Here is a 16843-nt window from a genome sequence, read left to right as displayed (position 1 = left end):
TGGTGGACATTTGAATTATGTCCAATAATCTCCAGTTACATGCCTATAGTAATTAACTGTGCACATAGGTGATTTCCAAATGGAAATATATCTCTACACTAAATTACCAGAAGTAGGAGTGCTAGTTTAAGGATATATGTGCATTTTTAATTTTAATAGATATTGACAAATTGCCCACAAGGGAGTTGGTACCAATTTCACTTGTACTAACTGTACAGTAGTGCCTGTTTCCCTATAACCTTGCCGGTGCAAGGTATTACCAATTTTTCTTTTATCTTTACTAATGTAATAGATAATAAATGGTTTCTTAGTGTAGCTTTAATTAGGAGTTTACTCATTCTGAGTTATTTTGAGTATCTTTTCACATGTTTCTGAGCTATTACTGTTTCCATTTCTGGGAGCATTTATATATTGTTTGTTGACCTTTTCCTTATTGTTTTATAAGAGTTCTTTATATGTTAGGGAAACCACCTTTGTGTGGTTTGAAATTTAGAATTTGACCCCCGTTAATCATAAATCTTTTGACCTTATTATGGTGTTTTTTACCATGTAGAAATGGTCAAAATTATCACTTGACTTTGATGCTTCACCTTGCTCCAGCTATAGTAACCTTGTTACCTTTTAAATAGTCTGGATACTTTCCAACTTTAAGGTCTTTGTATTTACTGTTCTTTCTGTCTGGAATTCTCTTCCTGGAGGTGTTTCCCTTCCTCCTTCACCACTTTGCGTCTTTGATCAAATATCAACTTTTCAGTGAGACTTTCCCGGACTATTTATTTTATATTGCAACCTCCCCTTCCCTGCTGTGTTGTTCCTCCATCACCTGGAGCCCACAGACATCAGATTGCATCTCACCTACACAGATGAAGCAAGTGAGAACTAACATATTCAACGTGGTAATCACTTCAGGAGACTAGACACTTGGTCCAGTGAAGCTGCCATTGCCCAAAATATTTTAGGGATGACTGCTTTAAAAACCACCTTCAGAGACAACTTAAAGCCTTCCAAAGAATCAGTTCTGTGTCCTGAAAGCAGTGTTTCTCAAAGTGTGGTCCATTAACCACTTGCGTCAGAATTACCTGGGGTGGGGTTGGCAGCTTATTATAATATAAAGGCTGTTTCCTGGGCCTTACCCCAGATTTATTGAATCAGAATCTCTGAGAGAATGGGGCTGAGGAAACTGCCTTTTACATAAACTTCTTAGGTAATTCCTAAGCCATTAAAGCTTGAAGATCACTGCATGTGTAGTCAGTCTCCCAGCTTAGTCATGTACCTTGTTTACTTAACTCAGTTTGAACCAAAGACTTAGGACTATTTCCAAAAATCAAAGCCATCATCAAAGGACAAAGGGGCATGAGCCAGGGGTGCTGAAGATCATTCCTAATGGGAACTCCAGAAATGAGCTGGACAATGGGATGGGTATGCAGACTTGTGAAAATGATGTAGGAGACAAAATTATCTGGGGCCTGTGTGGGTTATGCCTGGCAGTGCTAACAACTTAGTTAAGTCTCACTTCACACCTTAAAGGACCATGGCTCTCATTTCCCTGTTAAAAAGAAAGGAAGAAGAAAGGAGAACTGTGCAAATACGTAGATGATCTCCAAGATCCTTTATCTTATGTTCTGGTTTTTCTACCAATGTACAGAAATGTAACTGAACAAACCCTGAACACATGAATGAATATGTGTAAGTAATGAGGCTTATTACTATAGTAAAAAATACACTAGTTTGGTCTGTTTTAAAGGGAAGAGACTTTTTAAAACAAAGTGGCTTTAAAAGAAGTAGGTTAGCAGCTGCAGCTAAGGAAGTATATACAAAAGACTTCCCTTAAACTGTTGGGTAATACTGAGAAGTCCTATAGTACTGTTGAACATGAATCTCTTCTGCTCAGTGAACTCTTGTTTTTGAAAAATGATTCACACATTATCAGAAAGACATTTAATGTGTTTAATGGCTCAATGGTAAGCAGCCAGAAATTTTGATGTTAATTTTTGGTTTTAAAGTAATTAATATTACTAACCATAAATGTATTAAAAAGAAAACAGTGATTTTAGTTTCATATCCACTTTTAGATGTATAGAGTTTTGTAGTATTGCACAGCTGCAGCATCTATAATAGTATCTTCTTACTTTCCAAATATCAGTACTTGCCCTTTCATTCTCTGAATGAAAATAAAACCAGTGCCTGTTTTTGTTTAGTCAACAATTCTTTGATGCTAAATCTTTCTATGCAAAAAAATCTTTCAGTGTTGGCCCGTAGGTATAAGCTATCATTTTAATCCTAAGCTATCATAATAATTATGATAAAAATGTTAAATATCATTATACAATTAATAATAATAAAATATCTACCAATTTTAAGGGCCTGCCATATTCTTAGCACAATTCTGTGTGCTTTCTGTATCTTACAAGAATGTAAGTGTTTTAAAGATGTTATTTCCACTTCACCTCTGAGGCTCCTTTAAATTTACGGAAGTCACATCAAAATGTAATAATCAGGATGCACCACACAGTTTTGTGGCCTCCATTTTTTATCAAATGTGCTTTCTTTTACATTATCTAGCATAGAGTAGGTAAGGTGGTAAATGTTTGTGGAATTTCATTGCCCTCCCCCTAAATTGCTGTGTTTCTTTTGGTATATTATGTTGGAGTACAATTTAAAATCAGTGACTTACGTAATTATGACTTTGATTGAAACAAACTAAACTATATCCTGTTTTGAATTAAAATGAGATTATGTTTTCCCATATCTGATTTATTAGTGATCCTGATTTCCATTAGCAAGTTAGAAAAGATCTATGCTTCACAAACTGAAATTTTACTAATGGTTAATATATGCTAGTCATCAGATGTTCTATTTTTTTCCCCATACTTTAGATTTAAAAATAAGATTTTATCTTAGATTTCTAATAGCAAGAACTGGTAAATATGAGCTCCTAATTATATTCTGTTTCTTCATCAAGGCCAAAGTTTGAGACTTCCCACTCCCCAATCCCCCCATTCCCCAGTGACAAATGAATTGCTTTATTACACTTGATTTGTGATTGACCATTTTCTTTAATTCATTTTCTCAACCTTTCCTTCTTCTCCTCCCTCCCTCCTTCCCTCACTCTCTCCCTCATTTTACCCTTAGTAATGGTGTTTGTTCTTTGTCTTTTCAAATTTGTCACTTTAGCTTTTGGTTTGGGGGGTTGATTAAGCAACTTGTTATTCCCCCTCCTCAAATAGGTCTGTGATGAGTAGGTTGTTTGATTTATTAAAATATTTCATAATTAAAAAACAATGCCACTTCTCCTGCCACAGAACAGTTGTCATTGTTTCCCCCTTTGGATTTGAGATTGCAGGAATCCAATTGCTGCAGAAACCATTTATCCCTTTTTGACCTCACCCTGATGAGTACCGCATGCAATCAGGTTGGCAACTTTGGTGCTACCACTAGATGTACTGGCACACTTATCTCTTCAAAAGGAAGAAAATACCACAATTCAGAGAACCACATTTTTTTCTCTTAAAACAACTTGTTTTTCCTGTGTCTGTTTTTGTTCTAATGTTTTGAACTGGGTTTTTGCTGCTGGTAGTGTGCTGTGAATGCTAACTTTCTGCTGTGAATGATCTTTAGAGGAAGAAGCAGAGCCTCCCAGCCATGAGAAAGATTTGATATCTGTGTTGTGAAGGTCTTATAAATTGTAATGGAAGGAATTGGCAAGTAGGAATTCTGTAATTTGGGGCTGGCGATTGGCCCTACAGGCGCTCGATGATTACAGTTTGAAAATCTCAAAGTAAACATGATTCAGATCTTGAGAAGATTAATCAGATTAATTCAATTTTTACACAGTCTCTCTTTGATTAGAACAAATTCTTAGTTAAGGCCACAAGAAAGCATCAACTGGCTGCGTGATCCTTGTATATTTCTCAACTGCCTCCAAAACATTAGAATGATTTGCCAATACTTGGTAGAAAACTAATCACTTTGTTGTTTTTTATGGTTAATGTCTTTGAAGGCTGCACCTCTTTGAATATGTTTTGAGTAGTTTTGAAATTTGTGTTATATATTATTTTAAACCTGGTCAGATAACTAGATTTTCCTAATTATTTTTCCTTCTAGCTCATTTTCACAAAAAGAGAATTTGGGAAGTACACAATTTCCAGGCAAAACTGTCTGGAAATTGAATTCTTAAAACCACCTGGCCAGCCTGCCAGCCTGTTTGCCTGCCAGCCTTCCTTCTTGGCTTCTTTTCTTTCTTTCTTTTTTGGGGGTATCCCACTTAGCTAGTGTTTAATATCACTAGTGAGGCTAGTTCTGTGATGGCCATCTACTGGGCGATAGCCACTTAATCCACTGGTGTGAAAACAACACGGACAATTGTTTTCTCCCTTTTGTAGGGAATGGCATTCCAACTGTTTTTGACATCTTTAATTTCAGAGGTTGCCAGTGATCAGATCGGGGTCAGGATCGACTTGAAATATTTTAGTAAAAAGTGGAAAGAAAAATGAGATCTTAATTTTCTAGTCTCCTGAACGACAATCTCCATTGATGAACTAAAGCTATATGGGTGTGAAATTTGGTATGGAGGCTAGTTGAGCACCTATTATCCCGTATTAGTTGCAGAATGTGGAGATCTGAATTTTCACAGGGGCACTGATATTTCATGGCCAACAATGGGTTTCTTAAGGTCTTGTCATTTCAAATTGGTGTGAGGTCTGGTTATTGAGGCTCAAAATGTGTATATGAGCCTGCCTCCCAGTGAACTTATTTGCAGCTGTATTAACGTGTCTTGACACTCTTGCCGACAGTTCTAGGGGCCTTGACATGGTTTACTTTATGTAGTCACAACACAGGTTTTGTGGAGGATTCAGCCTAAATTTCTGGGATGAATTTCTATAGATTAGAAATACATTGGCTTTAAAAATTAAGAGGTTTGATTGTGTTTTGAATTTGGATATCAAATGAATCTGAGCACGTGACATTTTAATGCCATTTGTCTTTTCAAATAGATTTACCTTCTAATGCATGTGACGACAGGACTTTGCTCATCAGCTAAAACATACATTTCAGAGGAGTTGTTACCTAAAATATTATCATAAGGCATAAGAAAACACATGATTTAGTTGCCTTTCATGAACATAATTAAGAATTAAGAAGCCGTACCAGTGGCTAGTCCCCAGAATTTCCACTGTTTTGCCTTTTGTGACCTGTGTTATTAAAAGTCCATTATTTTTACAGACTTTATTAAATTGGATCTTATTAAAGCATTCTATATTTGCATTTGGTCTTTCATAATTCATTATTATTATGACATTTACTTTTTACCATCAGATCTGAAAACATATCATAAGCTACCCTTTTCTCTTGAAAGAAATGCTAATTTCAAACAGTCCTCTAATAGAAGAGAAAAGCTTTATCAGTTTTTTCATTTATTCCAGATCGTGTTAAGAATACTAATGCTAGACTTCTGTATGCTAATATCTCTGAGCTTTTTTGGTCAAAAGCTTAGAATTATTATTTTTATCCCATACCAAGTATGAAACTAGAGGACCTGATACTACTGGAGAAAACATGATTCTGAAGCACAGTTCTTGATTTTAAATACTTGTGAAAATGTTGTTAAATCTTGTTTAAATTAAGATGATGCTAATCAATTTAACTTCGTACCACACGTATTTGTCCTATTTAAGAAATTCTTTTGTTTTAAAATTCATGTTGTTTGTTTTTCTCGTCGTATAAGGTAGTAAGCTTACAGTGTTGGAGACTAAGATTCCTATGCTGTCAGCCCCAGGCAGCATTTAGGGTGTGCTGCGTGCTTTTCTATATGATAATCACTTATGAAATAGCTGCAAATGCAATATAGCAAAATTTTACATCTTGATATCACACAAGCTGTCTAATTTTAGCATAACTAATGCCACACTTAGTGAGTTTTTTATCAGGGTACTGATAAATGTATTAAACTCTGAAATGAAACTTAACTTTGGATTTTGTCTCATTTTAGATTTCTGACCATGTGCAATCGACACTTTGGCAGTGTTGTTGCACAAACCATTCGGACTCAAAAAACTGATCAGTTTCCACTTTTTCTGATTATTATGGGAAAGCGATCATCTAATGAAGTGTTAAATGTGGTACAAGGTAAGGTACATGTCTCAAGAGGAGTACAGTGTCTCCTTGTGTATGTAATAACCTTATAATATTTACCATCAAAATTGACAGTAACTCTCTGTATTGGTGAATATCTTTGCATTTTAAAATATAGAACTTACTGAAGATGAATAGCTTCAAAAAATATAGGTGTTATGAGAAATGAAATATGCTGCATGAAAATCCAACAGAAATGTCTTAATAAAATTGCATAGCCCTTGGGACATAGGATAATCATGTTAAATGTTCAGAATTGCTAAATTCTCTAATATAGCAATTAATTCATAATCAGTTGTCAAATACAACATTTCATATATATGTGTATAGAGAGATTTCTTGCTAGAATGTTGATTAGTTGAAAGAAATGCTTATGTTTAGGTATCTAGAAAAAATAATGACTGGATATTGCAAATGGAATTGTTTACAGTGGCAGTTGTTTCCCCTTATTTGTGTGAATCTATGTCTAGAATGCAACCCTGAGGCATGAAGCTATAGGATACCTGTGTATTTAAACTTTCCAAAAAAAGAAAATTGGTCTTTACATTCTTTACCCCCAAAAATAAGTGAATGATTTTTGTTACCTTTACTAATGTACCCCAAAGGTTTGTATAAAATATTACCTGTTCATGGCAAACTTTAAATTAAAAACAATGTGTCTTCTCTATGCCACAGAGAAAAAGATGTTCCAAGTGCCCTAAGCTAAAGCTTGTGTCTGAGATACTTAATTTCTGCCCCTAAGTCAAAAGTTCTGCAGCAGATAATGTAATAGGAGGAGGGCGTGTTAAAATTCCCGTGACTTTAAAATTCAAATAAAATAAAATCTCTGGTATTTTATATTTTATCCATAACAAGAGCATTTACTTTCATAAATAATGTTAAAGACCTGCTCGGCAAATGAATTGCATAGCATAAATGGATAATGAAGATATTTTATTCCTGTTTTCCATCAGAGGCAATATTATAATAGTTAGAGGTTCTCAAAGTGTGGCCCATGGATTCTGGAGGTTCCCTAGACCCGTTCAGGGAATCCATGAGGTCAAAATTATTTTCACAATAGTAATAAGACTTTTTTTTTTTTTTTTGCCTTTTTTACTGTATTGACATTTGCACTGTTGACATTGCACTGGTGGCACAAAATCAATGTGTAAAACTGCTGACACCTTAGTACAAATCAATGCCATGATACAAAACTGTACTAGTAGTCGTATTCTTCACCTCCATATACATGCAGTTAAAACAATTATTACTTTTATTAAATTTTAACCCTTTATGGAGTTTGTGTGACACAGTGGGGCTTATGGAGAAAGCACCTCTGCTGCATTTCAAAGCACATTGGTAGTTTCAAAGAAAAACACTTGTATGGTTGCTTGAGCCAAACTAGTCTTTTTTTATATATTTTTTGCAGAACATCATTTTTACTTGAAAATGACTGACAGACAGTATTTCTATAGCCTGGGTGTTTGGCAGATATTTTCTCCAGAATGAACAAAGTGAGTCTGCCACTTAAAGAAATAGAACTGACAATAATTGTTGCCAGTGATAAAATTTGAGTTTTTAAGCAAAAAGTTGTATCTTTCGCCATTAGATTGACAGCTTACTTTTCTGATGACGTCAGTGGTGATGTTAACAAATATGATTTTTTTGATATAAATTAGGTATATCAACATTCAGAAGAAATGCATAACTCAGTGGAACAATATTTTCCAAATGACCAATGCCTGCTGTTGTAAAATCATGCAAGAGTAAAGAGATCCATCCATTCGAAGGGCAAGATCAGTGAATTTTAATATAACAAAGTACAAAAAGTTTATTGATGTGGTTTCAAATTCCTCACATACCTCACCTTGAAGAAACTTCCACTTGTCAGTTTAGGTGTCCTAAAGAAGAATATCTACAATTATCTATTAAAATACTCCTCCCTTTTTCATGTACATATCTGTGTGAGGTCAGATTTGCTTCATAAATTTCAATCAAGACAATATATTATAATTGGTTTAATGTGGAAGTAAACATGAGAATCTAGTTGTGTTCTATTAAAGTCAGACATTAAAAAGATTTGCAAAAAATGTTAAAACAGTGCTGTTCTTCTCACTAAACTTTTTTGGGGGGAACAGAGAGTCATTTTTCATAAAAATGTGATATTTATATTAACATGTAATGGGTTTATTATTGTTACTTTTAAGTAAATTGATAAGTATGTTTTAAATATTTCAGTTTTAATTACTAACATAGTAAATGTTGATAAGTATAACCCACATAAACAAAAATTCTTCATGGATCTCAATAGTTTTTAAGAGTATAAAGGGGTTCTAAAACCAAAAGATTTCAAAATGACTGCAGTAAGCTAGAAAGAATAAATTTGCCCTGTACTGCATCACGTGGTACCTTTTTTCCATCTTGGATCATTAAGGACTTAGGTATGAAATACGTACAAGTCCAGTTTGGCAGTGAATCCTCGCAGTTAGGGCTGAAGCATAATTGATAAACAGTGGCTTAAGGCTGAAATTAATGGTCAGTATAGTCACCCATACAGCTATGTTATTATATTTTCCCATTGAGGATTCCAGTACTCTACATAAAGTGTTCATGCCCTATACTTTGAGTCTTAGTCACTACAGTTTACAAATAAGAAATGAAAACCCAAAAATTTGCCCAGTAACAAAATCTACACTGAAGGAGATCCTAAACTTTTTGCCATTTGCCATATCTATTAATAATAACTACCAGTGATTGTGTGTACTATATACCAGGCCCTTTATATTATCTCTAATCCTTCTAAGAACCCTACAAAGGAGTGTTATCTTTATTTTGCGGATAAGGAAATTGATCCTTAGAGAGCTATTATAATCATTACTTATTCATGTGTTTACTAAGTGAATATTTATTAAGCCCTTATCATGTGCTAGACAGTTTCTAGGTACTAGAGCATATAATTTGTAAGTAGTGGTACTAGGGTTAGAACTATGACTACAAAACCAGTTTTGCATTCTCTGTACCATGATACCACACCAACATAATGTTTGTTCTCCAGCTCATTTATTGAGAAAGTAGTGCTCATGTGACCAAATTAGATATTTTTTTTTTTTTTTTTGCCTACGGACCGCAGATGCTCCCTCACCTTATGCTTCCAGTGGACATAAGGAAAATTGGGGAAAGGACCATTGAAAGATCATGTTAGTCAAGCCCTATTTTGGAAGAAAACTAGCAAGGATACTTGCTATTTGTTGTCTCAATGGTGGTCATTTCATTAATGGGACAAAAATACACCTTCTCAGGCCTTGGAGAAAGACTCTTTTGCCCATAGATTTGAAAGAACGGAAGAATTGGTATATCTCTATGTATCCGCATGAATTTCTCCGTATAGATGCATCCAAAGCAAATAACAGGACTTAATGCATTCAGAAAATGGCATACGTGTGCTATAGTTTGTTATAGACTTGGACATGAAATAAAATAGCATTCAGAAAAATCAAACATTTTAAATAACCTCTTCATAAAGATTATAGTATAATTATTTGAAAGCAGCTGAAAGGGGAAAATATCACTTTGGCAAAAAAAGAAATCAAATTTTTTTCAGAAATTGAATTACTATTTGTTTCACCAAATAATTTTTAGTGATAGGAAACAATTCTAAGTAAACAGTGTATTGAGGTGACAAAAAGGACAGGCATTGAGTCAGACTCATGTAGCTTCAAATCCTGGCCCCACCACGTAAGCCGCTTGACCTTGGATGGGCAGGTTACTTGAGCACTCTAAGCCTCATTTTCCTTCTCTTTAAAATCTAAATCATGACACCTTTGTAGAATTGTTGTAGATTAAATGAGATGACATATCAAGTGTTTAGCCTAATCATTAGCAATAAACAAATGGTAGTTGTCACCAGTGTTATTAAGTAAACTTGAAAGAACTTTTGATCCTCATGACTTGGACGTTCTTATTTATGGTGCTAAAATCCTTACTTAGAGACTGTTCCAGAAAGAAAGAGAGAGAGAGAGAGAGAGAGAGAGAGAGAGAGAGAGAGAGAGAGAGACTCTGACTCTTCCCTCAAATCTAAATATTCTGATATTTAAATTGCCAGTATACTGCTTTACTCTTTCTTACTGAACATATGAAACTTTTCAATGAAAGAATTTTAATTAGATGATAGCATACTAGTCTGCAAGTTGTTGTTGTTGTTTTTTAAGACTGTGGTTATTTCTTACTGATTAATTCTAGAATGACTTTTTATTTTATAATAACTAATGTGAAGTTTGGCAATCTCCATGTGTTGCTAGGTAACACAACAGTGGATGAGTTAATGATGAGACTCATGGCTGCAATGGAGATCTTCACAGCCCAACAACAGGAAGATATAAAAGATGAGGTAAGATGAAAGGTTAAGACCTTTAATAGGATTTTGGTGAGATAATTTATCAAATGGTGATGCTTGCCTATGTCATGACTGATAAGTAAGGATGATGAAGATACATTTCCAGATTAACCAGGACTTTTATGCCATTGAGTTTACCTTTTAGTTCATTCTTTCGTTGACCCCACAACCCAACAATTTGTTTAACTTTATGGACACTTATACTTTGCTAGATTTGCCATGGTGGCAAGAGGCCGATTTGCAGGAAATGAATTCCAAAGTATATTTACAGAAGAAACTACAGTCCAGAAAATCCTCTCTACTATGTGGGTTTTTCACTCATTTTTAAGGTCATTTTTACTCTTTTTAAATATTGAGATTGATTAGAAATAAACGTATTTTATATTTGAACATATTTTTGAGGCGCTGTGAGAATCAGTAAAAGATCTCCAGAATTCTGAATTTCTCAGTCTCCTGAACATATTCAGATAGTGTAGATGACATGAGCATGGGACCTCAAATCAAATAATAACATCAATATTGGTAATGACAGTGGTAGTCAACACATATTGAATATTTATAATGTGCTAAGCATTTTACATTTATCATCTCATGTGATCCTCAAAACAACCCCATGAGGCTGTATGTGAATCAGGGTTCTGGCAGAAAACAGATGGCACTTTCAAACTGGGTTATTTGAAAAGAGTTTAATAATGGAACTGTTTGTAAAGGTATGGGTAGGGTTTATGAAAGTCAGCAACAGTACTACAGACTCTAGGGCTGAAGGGAGCCCTTACCACCCCGGAGAGCGTGGTATATGGAGAGGACTGCTTCTGAGAGAAGGATGTAGCCAGCCCTTGGTGACCTGGTAGAGAGAAAAACCAGGGAATAGCTTCATTTTCCTTCCACACTGATCTCCTGCTAGTACTTCCTGTTGTCCTAAGCCAACTAGAAACTGAAAGGCAAGAGAACCTCCCTGCGCAAAAATCTAGGTGGAGCGTGGATACTGAGGGTCAAATGGAAGATAATCGAGCACAGATTGGTACTATTATCTCTACTTTTGGTTGAGAAACATGAGGGTCAAAAGGGTTAAGTTAATGTACCCAATGTCACACAGCCAGTGGCGCCTATAACAGTCTCACGTAATCATAAGTGCTTTATCAGTCAAGAAATTTCTGGATTTGGAAAATAGCTTTAAGATAAAATATGAAACAAATTTTAGCATTTGTTTATTTGAGATGCTTAGTTCACAGACATTTATAAAATTATCCTTTTTAACTTTGTTTGTTTTTAATTAAATAAGAAGATTTCCGTAGAACAAATAAGGGAGGGTATGATTTCTGAGCAATGATGAAAAGTTTCCAGGTACAGTGAGTGTTTTCAATAGAATAATAGCCTTTAGTTATTGCAAATGGGAAACGTGTAGATGATTTACTATAACTTTGTATGACTTTATTTTACTTTATTTACTTGTCTCTGTCTTTCATTAGACTGTGACTTTGTTAAGAGCAAGGGTTGTGTTATAGTCACATTTGTAACTCTATCCCCAGACAGTGTACCTAGGACAAAGTAGGCACTCAGTAATGATTGTCAGATGATTGAATAAATGAATACCTGGAAGAATTTACATGAAATAATGTTACTTTAAAAAATTCTCGATTACAGTGGTATAAAACCACATTAGCAAATGTGAAAATTTGTCGTGCTATAACTAGTTTAGAGTTTTAATGTTCATTAGGTTTCTTTTATCACTATAAAAACATTCAGTTGGTAATTTTTCTTAATAGTCAGTGTATCATTTACTCTGAGGGAAAGGTAATCAGGTATATGGTGGAAAAAATGTTTATCTGTTTCTCTGTTAATTGACAGTGACATTTCAAAAATAATGAAGCACCGTACTTAGTTAGGAATTTGTAATAATAGGTGTGTTGCCATTCAAGATTACATTTATCCTAGAATATAGGCATTGATTGACAATAATTCCTAAACACATTCTTCAACCATTTAAATCTTGAGTCTCATTAGTACTAGATTTACAGATTATGCTGTATAATAATAGGAATGCACAATATTTGATGCATATTCCCAGTTCATTCTTTCATCTTAATTTGTGTTCCTCATAATTCATTGGTAAAGAAATTGACTTTAATTCCTTTAATACTGAGCACAAAATTGAGTGTGAGGGTTACAGGAAAAATCCAGGCTCCATATAATTGAAATTTTTATTGAAATTTAACTGCAAGAGGTAAGGATTTCTCTTCGATTTTTAGAGTGCCTTCATGGAAGTTATCATTCAGGTTATAAGTACAGTTCCTAAGAGAAGCTTTTCTAAGTTTAAAGACTTCTTTTGGACTATGCAGAGATCGTAATGGTATCTGCTGAGTGTATGTGACAAGATACACTGTTCCTTGTAATTATGAATTTGCCTTGACTTTTTTTGAAATTTTCAAATAAGACTTGAAGCTTGTTGTTAAAATCAAATTCATGAACAGGTTTGGATGATGACTTCTAGGTCTAAATTTATTTAAACTTAACTTTGGTCCAATTACATCCATCACTTCAAGGATTCCATTATGTTAGTGCAATCAGAGATACCTATACTTTATAAAGCTTTTATTAAATAAAACCAAACCCAAACCATATCCATACTCTGAATCATTCTTCAGTGGCCCAGAATGGACTAACCTTTTATCAGTAATTGTTCTAACTCTCACCAGGAAGTATATTTTATATGATCCTCTTTGTTTTGACAGAACTGCCTATAGCTTTATTCTAGATATTTCCATTAATGATACCAGTTTGGTTTTTTAAGTGTTTACTGAGCATTTATCAGTACATAGCACTGGACTAGATCCTGGTGACTGAGAGTTGCTTTGCTCCATTGAGGGGCTATTGGTAAAGAAGGGATAAGGAGGAAAGCAATTATTACTACATGACAGCAGCCACAATCAATTTTTGCTTTTAGCCTGGTTCCAAACAATAGATGCTTTCTAACATGTAAGTGGATTCAATTTTTTTTCATATGCACTATATTTTAGCCATGAATAATCTAGAACCCTCTGATTATCAAGAAATTATGATACTTAGTTCCTTACCTATTGTTTCATTCGTTTGTTCATCCATTCAACACTAATTTATTTAGAATCCTCTATCATAGGTGTAACGATTACTCCTTTTCAGTCTAACCTCCCTGGTTAATTTGTATTCTGAGCAGTAGCTCAGTAATTGTCACAATCCAGATGTTGGAGATTAGGGCAAATTTTCAGGGCAGCTACATTGTTTTCATTTCTTTGCTAATTCTGAGAACACACTGGTGGAACATGGGCAACATTTGCCAGAAGGTCATTCTAGGCTTATCTTAAAAGGTTCTGATTCGGGACTTAAAAACAATACTGCCACAGCACAAGGAAGGTACGCTTATTGGCTCATGGCAGTTTTTTGTGTTACCAAAGGAAATTGTTGCCTTTGTGTTTTGTTCCATGGAACGCATAACTTTCCTGTCCTAAGCTTTGTCTTTATCTTACTGTTTTAAGCACTCTGCGCCTTTTCCTTTCCTCTCTTTAAAGTCTCATTGTCATACCCATTCTCTTTCCAGAGCTAACAGTGATAAATAGGATTCCTACCAAAAGTGCATAAGAGTTCCATTTTCTCCACATTCTCTTGTCATTTTGATAATAGCCATTCTAACAAGTGTGAGGTGATATGTCATTGTGGTTTTGAGTTCTCTGATAATTAGTGATGTTGAGCACCTTTTCATGTACCCATTGGCTATCAGCATGCCTTCTTTGGAAAAGCGTCTATTTAGATCTCTGCCCATCTTTTAATCTGATTGTTTTCTTGCTATCGATTTGTCTGAGTTCTTGATATATTTTGGATGCTAACCTCTTATCAGATATATGATTTGCAAATATTTTCTCCCATTCTGTAGGTGGCCTTTTCATTTTGTTAATGGTTTTTGTTTTGCTGTACAGAAGCTTTTTAGTTTGATGTAGTCCCACTTGTTTATTTTTGCTTTTGTTGCCTTTGCTTTTAGTGTCAAGTCCAAGAAATTGTCACCAAAACTGATTTCAGGGAGCTTACTGCCTATTTGTCTTCTAGGAGTTTTATGATTTCAAGTCTTACATTCAAGTCTTTAATCCATTTTGAGTTAATTTTTGTATATGGTATAAGATAGTGATTCAGTTTCATGCTTTTGCATGTGGCTGTCCACTTTTCCTAGCACCATTTATTGAAGACACTGTTCTTTCCCCATTGTGTGTTCTTGGCTCCTTTGTTGTGAATTAATTGAGCATATATGCATGGGTTTATTTCGGGGCTCTTTATTCTTTTATATTGATCTGTGTGCGTTTTTATACCATTATCATACTGTTTTGATTACTGTAACTTTGTAATATACTTTGAAATCAGGAAGCGTGCTACCTCCAGCTTTGTTTTTCTTTCGCCAAGGTTGCTTTGGCTATTGGAGGTCTTTTGTCAGCCACTCACTCCAGGTATGTCCCTTGTGTGGGTTGTGTGTCCCCTCCTCTTGTAGTTGAGCCTTGGTTGATAACTGCACATCAGTGGGAGGGACTAACCCTTGGGCTCACTGGTTGTGAGGACTGGCCTTGACTACAGCGGAAGAGTTATTGTGCAGGGGCTCATCCCATGCCTCAGGATCTGCCTCGGCAGGACTCTGGTGCCTGCCCAATCTGCCCCTTGGGTGTGTCATAGTTGGAGGTGCCTGGGTGATGCTCCAGCTCATTTTGAAGCTGGCCACTGAGGACACCAGCCCCAGGACCACATTAGAAGGGATCCACTATGGTTCCCACCCAGCAGGAACCAGAAAGAAATCTGCAGAAGTCTGCCACCCGTGCTGTGCTTGGAAGAGCCTTCATAGGCCAAGCTGCGAACCAAGGCTGGCTGCCGCTAGTGCCGGCTTAGGGCTGTTCAGCCATAGGTACAGAACATGGTCAAGCCAGATGCCCTTTGTCTGGGTTCCATGAATCTTTGAGAGACTCTAGGAAAGTCTGCAGTTTGAGCCAAGGCAGGCATGGTATGCAAGAAAAAGCCACTGAAAGCAGCATGGGTGTGCCCAAAAGTTGGGCAGGGCTGGGTCTCCAATCCCCAGGGCATGGCAAATGAATGGTGGAGACTCAGGTATGGCAGCCCTCTGTGTTCGCAGGCTGGGAAGGGGGAGGGTCATCAAAGAAACAATGGCCTCCGCCAGCTCCACCATCCAGGAGAAAACCACCTCTCCAGCCCCCCATCCCAAGCCAGATAACTCAGTTCCCCTTTTTGTCCCTCTGCCTTTCCCACTGCTGCCCCAGCACTGGAGCTCAGAGCAGGTAATCTCATTGGTGGGTAAGTCTGGGCACAGTCCCTTTAAGGGGAGTGCCTGTGAGTTCAGACACACTCAGTCTCACTCAGTCACAATCTCCACTGGTTTTCACAACCAAAAATCATGAGGACTTCTCTCCCCGGCACTGGACTCCTGGGCTGGGATGGGGCTGGGATCTCTTGCTCCTTTGGGGAATGGAAGGGTGCCCCACAGCCGAAATAGCCCTCCTGATCTTCAATGGTCACACAGAGGTGTGGGACCAGCCCATTCTACGTCTCTGCCCCTCCTACCAGTCTGGAGGTGGCTTCTTCTGCACGTCCTTAATTGAAAGGCTTCAGTTCAGCTTGAATTTAGGTGATTCTCAATAATGGTTATTTTGTAGATTAGTGGTAATTTTGATGTGGTTGTGAGAGAAGGTAAACACAGCATTTACCTACTGCACCGTCTTGGTTTTCTCCTTTTCTATTGTCTTTTTAATCTCTGTTTCCTTTATTTCTTCTCTGATCTTTGTTATTTCCTTTCTTCTACTAACTTTGGGCTTGTTTGATCTTTTTCTAGTTGCTTAAGATGTAAAGTTAGGTTGTTTGAGATCTTCCTTATTTCTTGACGTATGCATTTATTGCTATGAACGTGTCTTTTAGAACTGATTTTGCTACATCCCATAGTTTTGGTGTATTGTATTTTCATTTGTCACTAGGTGTTTTTTAATTACTCTTTTAATTTCTTCTTTGACCCATTGGTTTGTTCAGTAGCATGTTGTTGAATCGCCACATATTTGTGAATTTTCCAGTTTCCTTCTTGTAATTGATTTCTACTTTCATACCATTTTGGTTGGACAAAATGCTTGATATAATTTCAGTCTTCTTAAGTGTATTAACACGTTGCGTATGGATCACGAGAATCTTTGTTTTTTTCTGAGCCATGCGTTAAGGACAGATAACGAGAATTCTCGTTTTTACTGTTGACTCTTTTTACTTTGCGCATTTGAATTATTTGTGTTTTGTTAATAACAAAGGAAGCTGCTTTCTGCAGTATCATACCAG

General features: G+C 36.0%; 1 protein-coding gene across 2 annotated transcripts in view; it reads left to right on the top strand.

The window, feature by feature from the left end:
- FAF1 (Fas associated factor 1) overlaps nucleotides 1-16843 on the top strand; it is a 394833-nt gene that overhangs the window by 291395 nt on the left and 86595 nt on the right. For both annotated transcript variants that reach the window (XM_074334706.2, XM_074334705.2), the window contains 2 exons: nucleotides 5990-6126; nucleotides 10410-10498. In XM_074334706.2, the coding sequence (XP_074190807.1) occupies nucleotides 5990-6126; nucleotides 10410-10498 (226 nt within the window). The remainder of the gene's footprint in view (nucleotides 1-5989; nucleotides 6127-10409; nucleotides 10499-16843) is intronic.

This window comes from Rhinolophus sinicus, chromosome 14, assembly GCF_057876585.1.
Source record: "Rhinolophus sinicus isolate RSI-liver-muscle chromosome 14, RSI-T2T, whole genome shotgun sequence".
In the NCBI taxonomy this organism is placed as follows: domain Eukaryota; kingdom Metazoa; phylum Chordata; class Mammalia; order Chiroptera; family Rhinolophidae; genus Rhinolophus; species Rhinolophus sinicus.
This window is presented reverse-complemented; position numbering and strand designations above follow the sequence as displayed.